The sequence below is a fragment of the Crocuta crocuta genome, unplaced genomic scaffold (assembly GCF_008692635.1).
Source record: "Crocuta crocuta isolate KB4526 unplaced genomic scaffold, BGI_CrCroc_1.0 scaffold103, whole genome shotgun sequence".
NCBI lineage: Eukaryota > Metazoa > Chordata > Mammalia > Carnivora > Hyaenidae > Crocuta > Crocuta crocuta.
The window spans coordinates 935,381-955,905 of NW_027529192.1; the positions used below are offsets into that span (position 1 = coordinate 935,381).

A 20,525-nucleotide genomic window follows, 5' to 3' on the forward strand; every position below is an offset into this window, starting at 1 on the left:
AGGTAGAGCAAGATTCTTAACCAAGTCACTGACATACGGAATTCAGCTTTGCATTAAGCTAGACCACTAGCCACCTTTGCATAAAGATAAAAATGAGCATATTACTGCTTCCCAGGAACTCATGATCTATAAGGGAAACAAGCACAAATCGAACTAACCACATACAATTAATGGTAACGGAGAAGATGAAAGGGGTAAAAAAAAATACTTTGACTTTTTCACATGTAGCACCTGAACTATTTGTTCATATGTAACTTTTTGTATGTAAAACTAGTCATGCCTGTTCGCCGTCAAGATAGAAACGTCCAGTAAATAACTCTATAGCTGAGAAATAAGGATCATATATGTATTTGTATGCATCTGTATTAATTCTGAAACCATGGGAAAATAAAACCCTAGATGGTTTGGGAATAAATTTTAGAATGCACAAAAAGACGGAAACGGAGAAGACTGAGTTCAGAAGCCAGGAAAATATCAAAAATTTGGAAGTAGATGGAGAAATCAAAGCGACGAAGGAGTGTTCAAAGAGAAGGAGAAACAGGAGAGAATGGCAAAGGATGGTTTAGACAGAGTGGGGAGTAGTGCAAAGAGCATATAAAGATCAAGCACAGTGAAAGCTGAGTACTGGCTACTGGACTTGTCCTTCACGGGAAAAGTCATATAAGTGCTTTTCTTTTAGAGCTGTCTCATTCTTACAGGAGGCACATCAGAAACACCCCAGAAATTATTCAAACTATGCATCACCAATCCTGTTAATCTTATCGTCTACCACTGGCAGGTCCTTTCCATAACGAATCACTGTCGTGGACATTAAATGTTTAATTTTTCAGGAATGTTGAAGAGAATGGGTGGAGTGAGCCATTGAATTTGGAGCAAATTGAAGAAAACAAGCAACTAAAGAAACTTGGAAAAAAATACTTCAAGAATTAGGAATTTTTTTAAAGCATAGAACTCACAAGTCACAGGAAAAGTTAAAAAAAAAAAAAGTCAAACCCTTTTTCAAAGTTCAAGTAAGATAAGGACCAAAAAGCATCCATTTGATTTATTCACAAGATGGTTATCAGAGACCTTAGCAAAGAGATTTCAATGGCATAGAATGAGGGTGACTGGATTCTTGAAGAGACAGGGAAAAAATCCAGAGTACAGGACGAAGGCTGTCCTCAGAAGCAGAAATTCCACTTTCATTGTAATTGAAAATGCAAGGGGAAAAGCAAGGACAGTTACAGGGTTACATTGAGTTTATAGGTTTGACAGCAAGAAATGGAGGAAGCTCACATCTGATGGATCTTTTTTTCAGGGAAGTTTAAAATCATGTCTTGGGGGCGCCTGGGGGGCTCAGTCGGTTGAGTGTCCAACTTCGGCTCAGGTCATGATCTCACGGTTGGTGGGTTCGAGCCCCGCGTCGGGCTCTGCTGACTGCTCAGAGCCTGGAGCTGCTTCGGATTCTGTGTCTCCCTCTCTCTCTGACCCTCTCCTGCTCACGCTACCCCTCCCTCCCCCCTCTCTCTCTGAAATAAAACATTAAAAACTTTTAAATAAAAAATATTAAATAAATAAATAAAATCATGCCTTGAGCTTGAAAGAAGAGGTTTGAAAGGGTAAGACTGAAATAAGCACTGTTGAAGACAGAAAAGAGAACTAAATAGGGAAATACAGAAGGCAAAATTAAGGACTATTTACCTTTAAAAACTGATTACAATTCCAGAATGCATCCCACTGAAATATACACCTATGTCTGATATGTATTGTTTCTTCCACTTCTTCACCTGAAAAAGTTCTATTTACACTTCAAAACCAATTCCATCTAGAAAGCCTTTCCTGACATTCCCCAAACCACTCTGGTTACCCTCCTCTCCTGCACTGTTTGACTTTATCCGCAATTCTGCTACCCCGAAAACACTACATTATATTGCTTACCTTTAGAGCTTTACAAGACTATTTCCCCTACTAAAATGGTAAGCTGCCTGAGGGTGGGAATTGCACCTATGTTAGAAGTTCAAAAAGTGGTTGAACGGAATCTAAGACACAAAGTTGCATTGGACAGAGATCCTAACCTAGAGAATCTAACAGAACCTAACTCAGAAAACCACCTCCTTAGTAAGTTTCAACACAAGTCTGTAAATTTTCAGAACACAAGTAATTAAGGACAATAATAAAATATACAACACTCAGAGAAAGACAACAACTTAGAATGTTATTTCATTTGTTTATAACCTACTTTGGCTTCTTATCGTGATGTTCAATTAAAACAAACTTATTCTGGACCTACCGTATGAAAGGTAACGTTTCTAACACTGTGGATTTTAAGAGCAGTTCTACAATGCAGTAGAAAAGGTGAAGTACATAAACTACTGTAATACAGGGTTGAACGTGAAGGCCATTAGGGAAGAAAATTAATACCAGATGAGAAGGCTCTTACACATCCGAACTTTATTCCGAAGATTAAGCACCTGCAGTGTGTTAACTGAATTAACACAATTTAATGTCCTTCTCCAATGTACTATGTTTATTTCCTGGGGTTTTCTTCTGTCCAAACGACCGATGAACTGCTATCGCCAATACACACGGTCGATCCCAGCCTGGCAAACGCTCCGAACTTTGCCCCGTTGTGTGGTCGTGGACAAACGCCCCGTGTCACAACCAACCAGCCTGCGAGCGCCAACGGAGGGACGCTTCCAACTCGCCCTAACGACGAAGCCCTGTCACATCAAGGGCTGTCGTCTGTCTGTCCTCGGCCCCTCCCTTTCCCGAGCTCCGATGCTGCTTCTTTCCTCAAGAGCAACGCGGGGTCCCAGGACCCGAGGGGCGCCTCGGGCGCGCGGAACGAGGAGCGCCCAGAACCCGAGCGTGGCCCGGGCACCCGGAAGGGAGGGGCGGCGGGTCTGCGGACGCACCGGTGGGCGAGGCGGGCACCCGGGCGCCGGGCGGGGGGAGTGGTCACGGNCGCCGCCGCCGCCGCCGCACGCCGTGAGTGACCCCAGACGTCCTCCCGCGGGCGGGACTCAAGTCGTCATGTACCTCGCGTTGCCTTCTCCGCTGGCGCATCTGCCTTACTCGGCTACGTTTCTCCCAGCATGGGTTCTGGTCATGGGTCAACCGCGTTTGTGCAAGGAGGTTAAGCGTTCCTGCACAAAAAGACTAACGTGACTTCCCTGTACGTAGGGAATCCTGTTTTCCTAATTGCAGAGCTACGTGGTTTTCTCAATTCTAACCGTTTTTCCAAAAAGGTGCTGTAACAGCACTTTATCTGTGCGTTTAATACTCAACCACTCCGGTGAGCAAGTCTCTCAATACGTTGCCTTCTGTTTCTCTTTGTCTCGGGTTTTGCCCTAATGTTTGTGGTCTCAATCACGGCCTGACTAGAATGGTTGCTTCTGGATGGAGGTCACGTTAACTGTCAAGGGCAAGGTGCTCAGACTCACATTAGATTTCATTATCCGTAGTATACAAAGTCTGTAAGCATTTTTTAATGTTAATGAATAAGTATTCTCTTTGAATTACGGGTTCTTTTTCCTTCCTTGGCTTTTACGTTGGAAGAGTCTAGAATAGTTACAGAACACGCGTTCGCTTAGGGGAGAGTTTTGAGCCCCGACTAGGCACACCTGCACGAGTTTACAACCCAGACTCCATGCCCGTCTTGTCCCAGAGGAGCTCATAAGTGAAGCAGAAACCCCCTCGAACAAACAATTGTACCAGGTGCTTTGTAGTTTATGGGTTTGTTTATTGAGCTTAACTACACAGTGAAATCACCTGGAGAGCTTTAAAAGCCCACTTCTACCTGCATCCTAAGCCCAGAGATTCACATCTAATCTAGGGTATGGCATGAACATCCTGATTCTTAAAAACTTCCCAGATAGGGGCGTCTGGGGGCTCAGTTGGTTGAGCTTCTGACTTCAGTTCAGATCATGATCACACAGTACGTGGGTTCGAGTCACGCGTCCGGCTCTGCGCTGACGGCTCGGAGCCTGGAGCTGCTTCCCATTCTGTGTCTCCCTCTCTCTACCTCTGACTCTCCCCAGTTAATACACACGCTCAGGCTCTCTTTCTCTCAAAAATAAATAAACAGTGTAAAAATTAAACACCTCCCCAGATTATTCTAACGTACAACCGAGGTTGAAAACTACTGGTTTATTCATTCAGCAGATACATAGTGAAGGAGGCCTTTGTGCCATGTACTGGACCTACAAGTGTGAGTGAGAATGAAATTGTTCTTGCTAAAGTCGCTAATGACCTTGCTCCTATTAGATGGTGTGTAGTCCTTACTTTTCTGTGATATTTAAGATGTTTATCCCCTCCCTCCTCCATCTCCCCTCTCTCTGGTTTTTTGAATATCACTCTTCAGGTTTATTCTTCCCACCTCCAGAATTCATCTCTCTCTCTCCTTTGCATTATTCTTTTTCTCTTGTATGGAAAAGTTGGTGCTTCTAAGCATTTCTTGCAAGATATGGCATCCTCAAGTATTTTGTCTGTTTTTACTTTTAACTTATTCCTAAAAATTTAAGACTCTCAGTCTATATCCCTAGCTTTTTCCTGAACACTGTATCAGCAGTTTTGAGGCATCACCATCTGGAAACCCCATTAGCACCTGAGGTTCTGTGTCCAAATATGAACTCGTGTTTCCCTGCTAAAACCTTTTCCTCCTTCTGGTTTTCTGTCTCGTTAATTGGAATTGCCCACCTAGCCTCTAAAGCCAAAGTGTACACATCATTCTAGAACTCTCTCATAGTATGTAATTGCACTGTCCTAAAGTGATTTCCACCTCCTCAATATCTCGCCGGTTTATTTTTATCTTTAAATAGCTCCTAAGTGTGTTCTCTTTTCTCATTCCTAGAGTTCCAGGTCAGACATTCATTATGCATTTGGCCTAGTTTACTACAATAGCCTCCTTTCTCATATTTTGCCAAAAACCCTGCCCCCCCTCCATTGAAATCTTTCTGAATCAGAAATCATGCCATTTTCCTGCTAAACTGTTTCATTGACAAATATACAAGGAGAGACATACAGCCTGTAAAAAAGTAATTGCTATGTATGGAAGTATCTCATATGCACATATTAGCATGTTGAGCACATAGGAAAAATCGCCCATAGAGGTGGAAAAGTGGTTTAGAAACAAGGCCCTACAGTATAAAGTCTAAAAATTATTAACCTGGGATATAAGGCCCATGATTAAGCCGCCTCACTCCCTCTCTAATAACGTGACTACTAATGGTTCACTGAACACATCAAGCATTGTCAAGTCTCTGTGGTTTTATATGTGTGGCTCTCTGTAACAGGACAGTCCCCATCTCCCACATTTGTCACTCAAGTTTTCCCTCCTCCACTGTTGATGACTCCCCTCCTTTCTCTAGACACTTTTTCCCACAACAGTTTGATTGTGTGTAAGTGTACGTATTAGAACTATCATTTTGTGTAAGTATGTCTAATACATTTCTAAGGACACAGGAAATGTATTTTCATTTGTTTTCCCAACATGTAGCAGGAGCTTAATATTTGATGAATGAATCAATACGTGTCCGTGCCTTCAAAAACTCAAGAAGAAACCAACCCTGTGTTAATGATACCATGCTCTAGAAAAGTAATTACAAGTGCTGGGTCGCCTGGGTGCCTCAGTTGGTTAAGTGCCGACTCTTGATTTTGCCTCAGGTCATGATCTCATGGTTCATGAAATTGATCCCCAAGTCGGACTCTGCACTGACAGCACAGAGCCTGCATGGGATTCTCTCTCTCCATCTCTCTCTGCCCCTCCCCTGCGTTCTCTCTCTCTCTCTCTCTCTCTCGAAATAAATAAGTAAAAAGTAGTTACAAGTGCATATGATAACAGGAGAGTCTAGGGTGCAGTGGGTAAGTAAGATGAACTCTACCTGGGATTTAGAGAAGACTATCAGAGTTCTCAAAATGGGGGACTGTGAGTACACAGACGGGGGCAGTGAAGGTCTGCTCAAGATTGAGTTAAAGGTAATATTTGGTTGACACACTTGTGGGAGAAGGAGAAGCAAAGGATGATAAGCCCCGGGTTTCTGACTTGAATGAGCAGGGGTGGCATAACCAGGATATGAAATACAAGAGAGAAGAAACAGCCTTGGCTCCTAAAAACAAACTACCTTTCTGTTGCTTATGTTTTACCTATGTATGTATCGTTTATGTATCACAAATTTTTATTTTTTAAAAAGAGATATGCTAGTAACTTTGTTAAGTCAGACTGAGCAATAATTAGTAAAACTAGTTTATTTTATCTATACATTCTACCTCAAGAAATTGAGAGGCGCCTGGGTGGCTCAGTCAGTTGAGCGACTTCCACTGAGGTCATGATCTCGCATTTGGAGGGTTCAAGCCCCTCATCATGCTCTATGCTGACAGCTCAGAGCCTGGAGCCTGCTTCAGATTCTGTGTCTCCCTCTCTTTCTGCCCCTCCCTCAAAAATAAATATTTAAAAAAATTGAAATTATGTAGATTATAACAGTATTTTCTGGATTATCTAAAAAAGATTACAGGTTGAACAGTTAGACCTTCCTAAAGTTTGCCCATATCTGTTGCTAAGTAATTAAGGCCAGAAATTGGAATATGGAAAGCAACCAACACCATGAAATGACAGGATTTTAGGTATAGCAACTCTAGAAACACTTAAGAACTACCTGATTTAACCACTTGTACCTCTTTGGGTATAAAAGTGATTTTTATTATGCAATTATATGGCTGTAATAGAAATTTTTGCTAGGTGATACCACATTTAATTTTTTTAAAATAAAGGTTTTCCCTTCTGATTCAGAATAAGCTATGTGAATAAGAATAAACCTTAAACAGACCAGTAAATCTTTTGAAACACTACTTAAAGTTGTTCAGTTAATTGCCATTTAGCTTTCCTGTATAAAACAAGGTATTGCAAAGTGCCAGACATACACAGTCTTATATATGAAATTAATTTAGATCAATTTTTTTTGGTTTGTCAACACCAAACAAAGTAACATGGGAAATTTAAAATGTTACATGAAAAACCATAGTATACTAAGAAAAAAACCTTGTATTTTTCCACATTGTGAGCATTTATTAGAGCAGAAAATGTTACTTTAGTGAGTTAAGTATAGAATTTGCAACTGTTCGTGTTCGACACGAACAGCATAACTTATACTGAATATATAAACGTGATGATTTCATAGTGTACTAAAAACTGTCAGTGACTTACAGAGACAGGATTCTGTAGTATCCTATTTGATAGTGTGAAAAGAAGCTAAAAAGATTTCTGAGCCCACAAGCCTGACGAAAAATATATATTCTTGGCAATTGAAATTGCCAGTGATGGGAATTCATCTAATGAAAGTAATTTTTCTCTATGCAAACTGTCTTTTTCAGATTTGAGACAAATCTATATTCATGAAGAGTGATTGCATCCGAAGCACAATATGTCAAGAAAGAAAAAAAGACCCAATAGAAATGTTTCATTCTGGGCAGCTGGTGAAAGTCTGTGCCCCAATGGTGCGATACTCAAAGTGAGTGTTATTAAATGGTTAAAGAACGAAGACTTGATTTCCTTCTTAGACTCTGACTTGTAAAGTTAAGACCACCCCACACATTGGGGTCATCAAACACCTAGCTTTGGGATCATGGTCTAGGCTTGAGTGCTGCTGTTACCGTTCACCTGTTACGTGTGGGGCCCCGGGTAAACAATAAACCCCTGCAAACCTCACATCTTGTGTCCATAGGTAAAGATAGTGCTTGTAACTCCCATCTATAAACATATAGTAGATATTAAGTAAAAGGATGTTAAGTAAATATAAACATTCATGCAAAGGCTTTTGTTTGAATATAAGACTTCATACAAATCCACAGAACTGCAGTTGCTGGGTCACGGGATAAATATCTGTTCAATTTCTTAAACTGCCAAATTTTCCAGAGTGTCTATACTCTTTCACACTTCCTTAACAGAGTACGAGGGATCTTGTTTTGCCTCATCCTCGCCAACTTTTGATATGTCATGCTTTTTTATTCTAGCCATCTGATAAGTGTGTAGCGACATCTCCCTATGGTTTCAATATCCATTTACCTTATAGCTAGTGACGTTGAGAATGTTTTCCTGTGTTTTCTTGCTGTCTGTATATTGCTGAAGAAGCGTTTCTTTATGTCTTTGGCCAATAGTCTAATTAGATTGTTGACTTTTTTACTATTGAGTTGGTCTTTTAAAATTTTGCCAATTGTAAAATACAACTTAAAATTTACCATTTTAAACGTCAGTTAGCTTACAGTTCAGGTATTAAATGCATACACGTTGTTATAAAACTCTTAACTTCAAAAACCTGAAACTCCATACCCAGTAAACAGTCGCTCCTTATTCCCTGCTCCCTAGCCGCCAGCCCCTGGCAACCAGCATTCAGCTTTCTCTCGCTTTGAATTTGGCTACTCTGGAAACCTCATAGAACTGGAATCATACGATAGTTGTTTTTCTGAGACTGGCTTATTTCACATAGCATAATATCTTTTTTTTTTTTAAACTTTTTTTTTAATGTTTTATTTATTTCTAGGAGAGAGACAGCGTGAGCAGGGGAGGATCAGAGAGAGAGGGAGTCACAGACTGAAACAGGCTCCAGGCTCTGAGCTGGCAGTCAGCACAGAGCCCGACGCGGGGCTCGAACCCACGAACCCCGAGATCATGACCTAAGCGAAAGTCGGACGCTTAACCGACTAAGCCACCCAGGCGCCCCACATAGCATAATATCTTAAAGGTTCATCCATGTATTAGAATTTCCTTCTTTTTTTTAAGGATGAATGATACTCCATTGTATGCATATACTATATGTTAACATTTTACATATTATTGATGCAGGCTTGGGTTGCTTCCATCTTTTGGATATCGCAAATAATATTGCTATGAACATGGATATATGAATATAACTTTCAGTTCTTCTGGGTATATGCCCAGAAAAGAGTGCTGGATCACATGACAATTCTATTTTTAGTTTTTTAAGGAGCTGCCATATTGTTTTCCATTTTTACATTCCCACCAGCAGTGTATAAGAGTTCTGATTCCTCAACATCCTCACCAATACTTATTGTTTATTTTTACCGTAGCCATCTTAACAGATGTAAAGTGGTATCTTACTGTATTTTTAATTTCCCTAATGATGTTTAGCATCTTTTCATGTTCTTATTGGCCATACGTATATCTTCTTTGGAGAAATGTCTACTCAAGCTCTTTGCCCATTTTTCAATCATGTTTTTGTTGTTGAGGTTTTGTTTACTATTGAGGTTTGAGAGCTCTCTATATATTTTAGATACTGTTCCTTTGTCAGAGTCGTGATTGCAAATATTTTCTCCTATGTCACTTGTCTTTTCATCCTCTTAACAGTCTTTTGCAGAGCAAAAGATTTTTAATAATTTAGTCTAATTTATCAGTTTTTCCTTTTGTAAATTGTGCTTTTGATGTCAAATATAAGAAAACTTAGTGTAGCCGTTGATCCTAAAGATTTTCTCCTACCTTTTTTCCCAGAGTCTTGTTTTTTTGTTTTACATTTAAGTCCATAATTAATTTTTAGTTTATTTTTTNTGTGATTTCAAATATTTTCTCCTATGTCGCTTGTCTTTTCATCCTCTTAACAGTCTTTTGCAGAGCAAAAGATTTTTAATAATTTAGTCTAATTTATCAGTTTTTCCTTTTGTAAATTGTGCTTTTGATGTCAAATATAAGAAAACTTAGTGTAGCCGTTGATCCTAAAGATTTTCTCCTACCTTTTTTCCCAGAGTCTTGTTTTTTTGTTTTACATTTAAGTCCATAATTAATTTTTAGTTTATTTTTTATAAATGTGAGCCTTAGGTTGAGGGTTGTTTTGTTGAGTTTTGGGGGTGTTTTTTGTTTTGTTTCTTTGCCTATGGAAGTCTAGTTACTTCAGTACCATTTGTTGAAAGGCTGTTTTTCCAGTATCAAATATCTCTTGCATCTTTGTCAAAAATCATTTGAGCAGGGGCGCCGGGGTGGCTCAGTCATTTGAGCCTCCTCTTCTCGATTTTGGCTCAGGTCATCATCCCATGGTCGTGAAATCGAGCCNTTTGCATCTTTGTCAAAAATCATTTGGGCAGGGGCGCCGGGGTGGCTCAGTCATTTGAGCCTCTTCTCGATTTTGGCTCAGGTCATCATCCCATGGTCGTGAAATCGAGCCCCATGTCATCTTCCACACTGAGCATGAGGTAGAGCCTGCTTAGGATTCTCTCTCTCTCTCTCTCTCTCTCTCTTTCTCTCTCTCTCTCAAATTTAAAAAAAGAAAAAGAAGCCCTGTGGTTTTTATCGGTATTCCCTATTCTATTCTATGATCTATGTGTCTGTTTATCCACTAATACTTCACAATCTTGGTTACTGTAGCTATTGAATGAAAATTGGATAGACTGATTCCTCCTACTTTGTCTTCCTCAATATTGTTTTAGCTATTCTAGTTCCTTTGCCTTTCCAAATAAATTTTAAAATGATCTTTATTTACAAAATCTCTTTTGGAATTTCCAGAAGAATTTTTTTTTTCAATTTTTTTCTTATTTATTTTTGAGAGAAAGAGCAAGCATGAACAGGGAGGGGCAGAGAGAGAGGGAGACACAGAATCCAAAGCAGGCTTCAGGCTCTGAGCTGTCAGCCCAAAGCCTGATGCAAGATTCAAACTCAGGAACTGTGAGATCATGACCTGAGCCAAAGTCGGATGCTTAACCCACTGAGCCATCCAGGCACCCCTGCTTTGTTCTTGATCAAGGGGATATATGTTCTATTTTTCACCTTTACGTATGTTAGCTGTAGGAGTTTTTGTGGATGCTCTTTATCAAGTTGAGAAAGTACTTCTCTATTACTGTTTTCCCGAGAGTTTTTTTTTAAATCATGAATATTATTTTGTCAAATGCGTTTTCTGCATTTGACATAATGTATTTCTGATTGATATAATCATGTGATTTTTCTTTTAGCTTTTTAATGTGGTGGATTATATGGATTGATTCTGAAGATTGAACCTTCTGTTTTAACTTTTTTTTTTTTTCCTGACATCACTATAGCAGGAGAGGAATAAGAAAGCACTACCTCATTCCTATGTTATGAAAGTAGAAGTCCAGATTCTCTATTTGGTCTCCTTTGACACTCTGGAGGCTAGGGCCTCTCGTTCTTTCTGAGCAGGCGTTCAGAGTTCCAGCCCCCCGTGGAGGGGGTGGCTTGTTAACTACTCGCTGTATTGAAAGTCCTCACCCTTCACTAAGCATCCTCTGATACTCCTTCACAATGGGAAGGGAGAAAGTGTTAAAGTTACCGGCCAGGATGTATTAAAGTCCAGCTCCCTGCCTGACCGTCTCTGACACCACTATGGAGGGAGGGGTGTTGCAGCGCGTTACCACACAGCCTTGGAAGGGTAGAAATCTAAGCTCCTCGCTCAACCGTCGCTTCTGGAGGTGGGGCCACGGTTTTATCTCTGGTGTTTGGCTGGAAGAGAGCCATTATTCTCTAAAATTGTTCTCTCTTGTGAAGCTTCCCCATTTCCTAGTCCTTTGGTTAGAGAGAACTGACTTTTGTGGGGCTCTTTTTGTCTGCACTCCTTGGTATTTCTGGGTTGCCAACTTCTTCAAATTCAAATCTGGGATATTTGAGGCCTAAAGGAAACCCAGGGAGCTTACCACTGTTTTTCCTCAGGTCCCAAGGTCACTAGCCCGTCTGCTCTCTTCTCTCCACCTTTCGGAGTTTTCTAATGTTTGTTTTATATGTAATATACTGAGCAGTGTTAAAAAAAAAAAATTCAACTAAATTTTTGAAAGTAAATTTGAAGCTCTCACTGGCTTTATTAAGCAGTTCGTGAATCAGACAGCATCCCACTTAACAAGTAGAAAGATGCCCGGTGGAGTTGTACAAAATGGGGGATTTTTACAAGAAAGAGGGTGGCGAAGTTATTAGCAGAAAGAGAGAAAAGATCGGTTCAAGCCAATCTTTGTTTATTTGTTTATGTATTTTTTTGTTGTTACTGTTGCTGATCAAGCAATTTCAGATCAACTTTTAAAAGGCCACATTCCTGGGATAGGTTGAAACTATAAGTTTTGGTTTGCTGTTGTGGGGGACAAATGACTCCAACTTAGGCTTTCTTTTTAACAGCAAGAATAGGGAAACGTACATCTATCGTTTAAAGGCAGAACTTTCCTCTAATAAATATTTAATAATTAAATTAAACTTGGAAGTACATATGATTATGGTATTTTCAGAATGCCTCATTAAAGTTTTATATGCTCACAGGTTGGCTTTTAGAACACTAGTAAGAAAATATGGTTGCGATCTGTGCTATACACCAATGATAGTTGCTGCTGATTTTGTCAGATCTGTAAAAGCCAGAGACAGCGAATTTACTACAAACCAAGGTATGTGAAACCCAGAGTTTGCTGACTTTATAAAACTTAAAGAGTAAAAAAATCTTGTCTAATCAAAGACAACACAATTCAGAGATTTTATTTTTAAATCTTTTAGTTTTTTAAGTATGTTTTTATTCAGTGTCTTATAAACTACGGGTGATCTAAGTGTGAGGTCAGCCTTCTGTAGGGCCCCATTCTCTCACTTGAGCTATTAGGTTCCTACCTCACTGCCTCCGGTCTTGCCCCATTCCAGACTATCCTCCAAATAGCCCAAAGTGACCTTTCTAAATGTAAATTTGATCACATCTCTTCCCTGCTTAAAATCCTTGTTAGACTTCTCACGTCTAAAGCAGTGGTTCTCAAAGGGTGATAGCCCACACCACAGCATCAGCAGCATCTGGAAACTTGTTAGAAGTAGAAATTTCCAGGGGCACCTGGGTGGCTCAGTCTGTAGAGCATTCAGCTCTTGATCTCAGGGTCATGACTTCAAGCCCCAGCGTGGAGCCTACTTTAAAAAAAGAAAAGGAAGGAAGGGAAAGAAAGAAAGAAAAGAAAAAAGAAAGGGAAAGAAAGAAAGCTAGAAAGATAGATATGGAAATTTCAAGGCTCTGTCCCAGGTCCAATTCAGAAACTCTGGGTGTGTGGCTCAGCAGTCTGTTTTAAAAAGCCCTCCAGGGGATTCTGAGTAAAGATGGAGAGCCAGTGGTCTAAGAGTAAAATTCCTACCTGCCAGGGTGCTCAGCTGGCTCAGCTGGCAGAGTATGCGACTTCTGATCCCAGGGTGGTGAGGGGGCCCAGGTTGGGCAGGTAGAGATTACTTTAAAAAAAAATCACCTGTGAATAATACAGAAATTCCTCCTGATCCAGCCTCTGAGTACATCTTTGCAGCTTTATCTTCCATTAGTTTCTCTCCATAGCCCACCAACTTTATTCTTTAAAAATACACACTTACTGGGGCGCCTGGGTGGCTTAGTCGGTTGAGCGTCTGACTTTCGCTTAGGTCACGATCTCGCGGTTCGTGGGTTCGAGCCCCGCGTCGGGCTCTGTGCTGACTGCCGGCTCAGAGCCTGGAGCCTGTTTCAGTCTGTGACTCCCTCTCTCTCTGGCCCTCCCCTGCTCATGCTGTCTCTCTCTCTCTCTCCTAGAAATAAATAAAACATTAAAAAATTTTAAAAAAAAAAATAAAAATAAAAAATACACACTTTAAGTCCCTGAACATGCCCCATCCTCTCATACTTCTCGACCTAGAATATCATTTTCTCAGCCTTGCCTGCCCCCCAGATCCATAGCTCTCTGGCAAGCAACACTATATGCTTCTTAATTCAGCTTTTAAAGTTGTCGCCAAGGAGCCAGGCTGATCACCCTCCACTCTTACCCTGTCTTAAATACAGACTTTCTCTTGTACCTCATTCTCCTGTATTACAGTTTCCTCGTGGTAGGCCTATATCTCATCCTCTAGACTATGGGCTCCATGAAGTCTGGAATTATCTCTCATTGATTTGTAGTCTTAGCTTCTAGCCCTATGTTAAAAATGTATTAGACCAATAAACAGTTATTAAATTGAAATTCTATAACTCTGAGTTATAAAGAGAAAAACTTCCTATATCCTCAAGGAAAAGCAAATTCTCCTATCCTGTAATAGTCCTGCAAATCAGTGTATTGCCATAGAAACTCCAAATCAGTGGGATCACCTGGGTTGCTCAGTCGGTTAAGCGTCCAACTTTGGCCGAGATCATAATCTTATGGTTCCTGGGTTGAGCCCCACATTGGGCTCTGTGCTGACATCTCAGAGCCTGGAGCCTGCTTTGGATTCTGAGTCTCCCTCTCTCTCTGCCCTTTCCCCACTAATGCTCCCCCTTTCTATCTCAAAAGTAAATAAATGTTAAAAAAAAGAAGAAAAATTATAAATCAGTGGAATAAGGGTGACACTCAGAAATCTGCATTTTGTCAAACATCCAGTGAATCTCAAATAGGTAGTCCTCAGAAGAACTTTAGAAGAATTAAAATGCATTATCCAGAGTTTATAACAGTAACCCAAAAAAAGATGATAAAAATATGTCCTTTAAAACCTGGGAAAAGAGCTAACGCATTTGCTATATTAAAATGTAAACTCTCATGTGTAAGGAAGGAGCAATAAATACTCAAAGACAAACTCAAAGATAATTTTTACAATAGATACTCAATAATTTTAGAGCTAGTTTGTTTAATAAAAAATTTTAAAATGAGGAACAAAAGGGGCACCTGGGTGGCTCAGTTGGTTAAGTGTCTGACTTTGGTTCAGGTCATGATCTCATGGTTTGTGAATTTGAGTCCCACGTCAGGCTCTGTGCTGACAGCTCAGAGCCGGACCCTCCTTTGGATTCTGTGTCTCCCTCTTCGCCCCTCCCCCACTCATAATGTCTCTAGCTCTCATAAATAAACAAACTTAGAAACATTTTTTTAGGGGCGCCTGGGTGGCTCAGTTGGTTAAGCGTCCAACTTCGGCTCAGGTCATGATCTCACAGTTTGTGGGTTCAAGCCCCACGTTGGGCTCTGTGCTGACAGCTCAGAGCCTGGAGCCTGTTGCGGATTCTGTGTCTCCTTCTCTCTCTGACCCTCCCCTGCAAGAAAAATTTATTTAAGAAAATGAGGAACAATGAAAAGAAAAATTACACGTAGAAAAATAGGCAAAGAACATGGGGAAAGAGCCTACAAATAAAAATACACACTATTGGATATACAATGTAGAATATGTTTGTGAGGAAACAACTTTCATCCATAGCAGTGTGTTATCTATACTGGTAAACTCTTTTTTTTTTTATTTTAAATACCCATTTTATTTTATTTTTTTAATAGTTTATTGTCAAGTTGGTTTCCATATAACACCCAGTGCTCATCCCCACAAGTGCCTNATGTCTTCTGCCCATTTCTTCACTGGATTGTTTTTCAGTTGTGGAGTTTGTTGAGTTCCTTATAGATTTTGGATACTAGCCCTTTATCTGATATGTCATTTGCAACTATCTTTTCCTATTCCATCAGTTGCCTATTTTATGGATTGTTTCCTTTGCCGTGCAGAAGCTTTTATTGATGAGGTCCCAATAGTTCATTTTTGCTCTTGATTCCCTTGCCTCTGGGGATGTGTCAAGTAAGAAATTGCTGCGGTTGAGGTAAACTCTTTTGGAAGGAAACTTTGTGATGTCTGTCAATATGTTAGATGCCTATCCAGCAGTTACATTCCTGGGAATTTACTCTATGAATATAGTCAGAGTAGCATGTATATAATAAAGCCTCATCACAGCATTGTTGGCAAAAGCCACAAAGAAAAACAATCTAGAAGTTATGCTGTACACTATATGGTTCATCCATACAGAAGAATCCGCTACTAAAAAGAAAATAGGTCTAAGTACAGCTCCCAGATACATTAGGGAGGGGAAAAAAGCAGTAGGCATAGAAATGTGAATAGAATGTTCACATTTGTTTCAATTTTACGGGTTTATATAAAATTGTTCTGGAATACAATAAACTAATGCTGACCTTCGGAAATGCGATGTTTGTCAAGAGTGTTATAGTTCTCATTTTATCAACTTTTATACTGTTGAATTTGTGCTAAGTATAATGAATTACTTTTAATTTAAAATATTTAAAATTAGTTTAATGCTTGTTTCAACAGATGCTTCTTAGACTAAACGTAGTTACTGTTGTTTACAAACATAAAGAGTTTGGTGGGGTGTGTGTGTGAACCTGCATGTTTCTGTAAATTTTAATGTTGAGCTATTCGTTTCTTCAGGTGATTGCCCATTGATCGTTCAGTTTGCTGCTAATGATGCAAGACTTTTATCTGATGCTGCTCTTATAGTCTGTCCGTATGCGAATGGAATAGACATTAACTGTGGTTGCCCTCAGAGGTAAAGCTCAAAAAAGTTGGAAGAATTTTCAAAAAAAATTAGAAAAATTGTGTGAATATGGTAAACTATGTCTCCAATTTTCCAAGAATTAGAAAGTAAAGAAAATAGAGTTAAAGCACTTGGGCTTCCAATTAAGATGCAAAAAAAAAAAAAANGAAAAATTATGTGAATATGGTAAACTATGTCTCCAATTTTCCAAGAAGTAGAAAGTAAAATAGAGTTAAAGCACTTGGGCTTCCAATTAAGATGCAAAAAAAAAAAAAGATAATTTAGGAACACATATATGAAAATGTGTTTTCTGATGCCTTAAGCAATATATAGACCCTTGATAAGTTTTGTCTCACCTCACCATGGAATTTTTATGTGTGGATCTGCTTTGAACATCATCCATAAGTAGTTACATAACACTTGACCATTTATGGCAGTCCCTAACATGAATCTTTACTGCCGTCTCAAACAAGAAAGCTATGATTCTATGATTTGAGAGGTGATCACTTGTTCTCCTAACTAATTTTCTCTCGAAGAATACCTTCCGGTAATTAACTTTTCTTTCCATACCACAGTTATTTGACTGAGTCTAAGTAACTGGCTACTGAAGTGATGCTTGATTTGCCGATAATATCCCTACAGTTCTTGGCACTGTATTAGATTATCTGTCAATAATTCAAAATATGTCCAAAGAATAAAATCAAGGTTTTAAGTACATCATAATCCAAACCAGATTAGACATATTTGTATACTCATTAGGAGAGTTAAATAAGCTGTTTAGTGGTGTTGGAATGCTGTAAGCCAAAAATATCTTTCTACTATTAAGATTAATAAAACATCTTGTTATGTATAATAAACATCAAATTTGGAATCTTAAAAATCTGAAGTAATTGCAATTAAGTACAAATACCTAAATCTGTTTTGGTTGAATGAATTTTAATTTAATTTTCTCACTTGCCAATGAAAACCATTTCCCCTAAGTACTTTTTGATCAGGGAACAGGCATTCCTTACCTCATATTGATCCACTTTAAAATGTTGTAACTATGAATTATGAAAATCTGATTCCATGCCAGGTCACTAAGTGGTACTTTTAGAGTCCTGTCTTCTCTTGCAGCTATCGACAGTTCATCGTTGTGTCTGCTTTATACAGGTGGGCAATGGCAGAAGGTTATGGAGCTTGCTTAATAAACAAGCCAGAGGTTGTACGAGATATGGTGAAACAAGTACGAAATCAAGTGGAGAATCCCAGATTTTCAGTATCTATTAAAATAAGGTAAAGACAGTATTTCAATCTATTGACAAGATAGTCCATTACTTAGAATGTAAAAATATATTCCTTTTATCTAAGAGTGTAGGGGTATCCGTCCTTAATAAATTGGTAGCTTATATATGGAAATGTTGAAACAGGACATTTAGTAAATGAATGTGTACCATAATTTTTAATTATAAAAATAACAGAATAACTTCCTTTTTGTATTTTTAACAGAAAATAAAATGTCCCTTTATTATTAAAAACTTCCCCGTAAAAGAAACCTCAGTTTTTTTCCACATACTGCTTAATTAATAATGCTAAGAAACATTCCTGGTACCAAAAATAGAAAAAAACAGTAAAAATATTTGCACTAAAATTTCACAATGAAAAGAAAATAAACCAGGAATCGATCTTTTGGTGACAGGTTAAAAACATTTCATGATTGGGACACCTGGGTGGCTCAGTCGATAAAGCATCCAACTTCAGCCCAGGTTATGATCACACAGTTCATGTGTTCATCCCCCGCATCGGGCTCTATGCTGACGGCTCAGAGCCTGGAGCTGCTTCAGATTCTGTGCTCCCCATCTCTCTCTGCCCCTCCCCCCTTGTGNACCCCCCGCATCGGGCTCTATGCTGACGGCTCAGACCCTGGAGCTGCTTCAGATTCTGTGCTCCCCATCTCTCTCTGCCCCTCCCCCACTTGTGCTTTGTCTCCCTCCCTCTCAAAAGTAAATAAAACATTTAAAAAGAATAATAAATTTTAAAACATTTCATGATAGTGCTCGCTTGGGCAGCACATATACTAAAATTGGAACGATAAAACATTTCATGATAATGTATTCTATTTCCTGCTGGCGGTTTGGAGCACGCACAGCAGATGCCAGGGTACCATCTTTCATTTGCTCCATGCCGGTGCTTGGATGGCTTTTTCAGTTATCAAAGCTAAAAGAGGGAAAGAGTGAGTAAGAAGAAATTTGTCATCCCATTGTTTCCAATAGTGAAATAGCTAAATTTGACAAGTGGGAACTGGCCTCTGAACAAAGCCTTTCTGATAGTGGAATCTAGTGATAATAATTATATTATGACAGAGCTAACTAAATGTATCAGATGAAATATTTTATTTAGCTATTTGTTTTAGCATTAAGATATGGATGTCGTATGTTTGTAGGACTGATTTAATTTTGAAATTACAGGATCCATGATGACCTCACAAGAACTGTAGATCTTTGTCGAAAGGCGGAAGCAGCAGGAGTTTCTTGGATTACGGTCCATGGCAGGACTGTTGAGGAGAGACATCAGCCAGTTCACTATGAGGCCATTAAAATAATTAAGGAAAATATGTCTATACCTGTAATTGCTAACGGAGATATCAGAAGCTTAAGAGAAGCAGAAAATGTGTGGCATATTACTAGGACAGATGGTAAGAAATAAGTACTTGAGCTTTTTGTCTTTTAATTACCAAAAAAAAAGTGGGAGTAGGAGAGTAATGTTAATGTGGTTTTTCATTATTTGTCTTTAAATTGGAGCCATATTTTCCTGTTGTACTGATTCAAGCTATATCATTTATTAAAGTTATGTTAACTCTTCTACTTAGAAACAGTAGATTGTTTTAAGAGGGGTAAATTATAGAAACAGTAGATTGTTTTAAGAGGGGTAAATTAAGTCAGTTACTTTTCTGCCACCATCATATCCAATGAACGACCAGTTAAGAAGGCTATCTTCCGGAGAGCCTATTAGTAAAACGGAACATCTAGAAACGAAATGAGAATTAGTGAACACCAAGTTGTCATAGGAGCCAGAGGCACATCCAGCTATGTAGTTTTATTACCCCTTTCAGTTATCAGCATACCGAGGCCTGTGATAACTATTGCTTGATGGGAGATTGCACATAAACCTTAATTTTAAGCCAGCCCAGTTTATGACAATCTGGATTAACCCTTTAAACCCTAGAAACTGTTTAAAAGTTTTTGAAGAAATTGTTTTTTTTTCTTGTAAGTACGTTTAAATGTTCTTGATTTACAAACATCAAATTGTTATATAATTTAATTAGACTAGTATATGGGTATTGAGAAACCTTGTAGTAATAGTTTATTTTTCAGTATTTTCGGTTTGTTTCATTAAGTTTGACCTTATAACCATGAATTCTTCATGTGTCAACAAATGTGATATGCTTTAATTTATAGGTGTGATGGTTGCAAGAGGACTCTTAGCAAACCCCGCCATGTTTGCTGGATATGAGGAAACCCCACTGAAATGCATCTGGGACTGGGTTGACATTGCTCTTGAACTTGGAACTCCTTATATGTGTTTCCATCAGCATTTAATGTACATGATGGAAAAGATAACCTCAAGGCAGGAAAAAAGAGTATTTAATGCTTTGTCAAGCACATCAGCAGTCTTAGATTACCTTACAGACCATTATGGGATTTGATCAGACTTCCTAAATTAAAACAATTTATATATATTACAATAATATATATTAAGTCGTCATACCCCATTCTCAGAGATTCTGATTCAATGGATCTCTAGGGTGGAACCGGAACTTAGTTTTAAAGAAGACCCCAGGTTCAGACATCCTGGTCACCCTTTCAACCATTGACAAATAATTGCTCTGAATCCTATCACGGATTTAAAAAAAACTCAGAAATTTTTTCCTACAGGAATTGTGTTTTTAACATTTTTAAATAAATAAAGCTTTATATTTTAATACTAAAAGTATGACTCCTTAGTGTCCGTAAATTAACATGAAGTATATTTTAATGGAAATAAGTGACAGAATGCCAACTTTTATGTAAAATGAAAAAAAAAANTAAAAAATTCAAATTGGAGGGACGCCTGGGTGGCTCGGTTGGTTAAGCGTCCAAATTCGACTCAGGTCATGATCTCACAGCTCGTGAGTTGAATAAAGCCCTTCGTGTTGGGCTCTGTGCTGGCAGCTCTGAGACTGGAGCCTTCTTCGGGTTCTGTGTCTGCCTCTCTCGCTCTGCCCCTCCCTTTCTCATGCTCTGTCTCTCTATCTCTCTGTCTCAAGTATAAATAAACATTAAAAAAAAACTC

General features: G+C 39.0%; 1 protein-coding gene across 3 annotated transcripts; it reads left to right on the top strand.

The window, feature by feature from the left end:
• The first annotated feature begins 2,940 nt into the window (after nucleotides 1-2,940).
• On the top strand, nucleotides 2,941-20,189 carry DUS4L (dihydrouridine synthase 4 like). Of its 3 annotated transcripts, none has more exons than XM_077758316.1 (7): nucleotides 2,941-2,967; nucleotides 7,348-7,484; nucleotides 12,230-12,351; nucleotides 16,109-16,226; nucleotides 17,367-17,489; nucleotides 18,662-18,888; nucleotides 19,652-20,189. In XM_077758316.1, exons 2-7 carry the CDS (start codon nucleotides 7,369-7,371, stop codon nucleotides 19,897-19,899), a joined length of 954 nt encoding a protein of 317 aa, XP_077614442.1. In that variant the 5' UTR covers nucleotides 2,941-2,967; nucleotides 7,348-7,368; the 3' UTR covers nucleotides 19,900-20,189. The 3 variants fall into 3 exon arrangements, with proteins under 3 accessions (XP_077614442.1, XP_077614443.1, XP_077614444.1); XM_077758317.1 differs by lacking the exon at nucleotides 2,941-2,967 and adding an exon at nucleotides 2,998-3,154; XM_077758318.1 differs by lacking the exon at nucleotides 2,941-2,967 and adding an exon at nucleotides 3,181-3,274.
• Nucleotides 20,190-20,525: the final 336 nt, after the last annotated feature.

Coding starts and splice junctions, on each gene's coding strand:
- DUS4L (XM_077758316.1), top strand. CDS start 7,369: ATGAAGAGTGATTGCATCCGAAGCACAATATGTCAAGAAAGAAAAAAA. Junction 7,485..12,229: donor CCAATGGTGCGATACTCAAA/GTGAGTGTTATT, acceptor ATATGCTCACAG/GTTGGCTTTTAGAACACTAG. Junction 12,352..16,108: donor CGAATTTACTACAAACCAAG/GTATGTGAAACC, acceptor TCGTTTCTTCAG/GTGATTGCCCATTGATCGTT.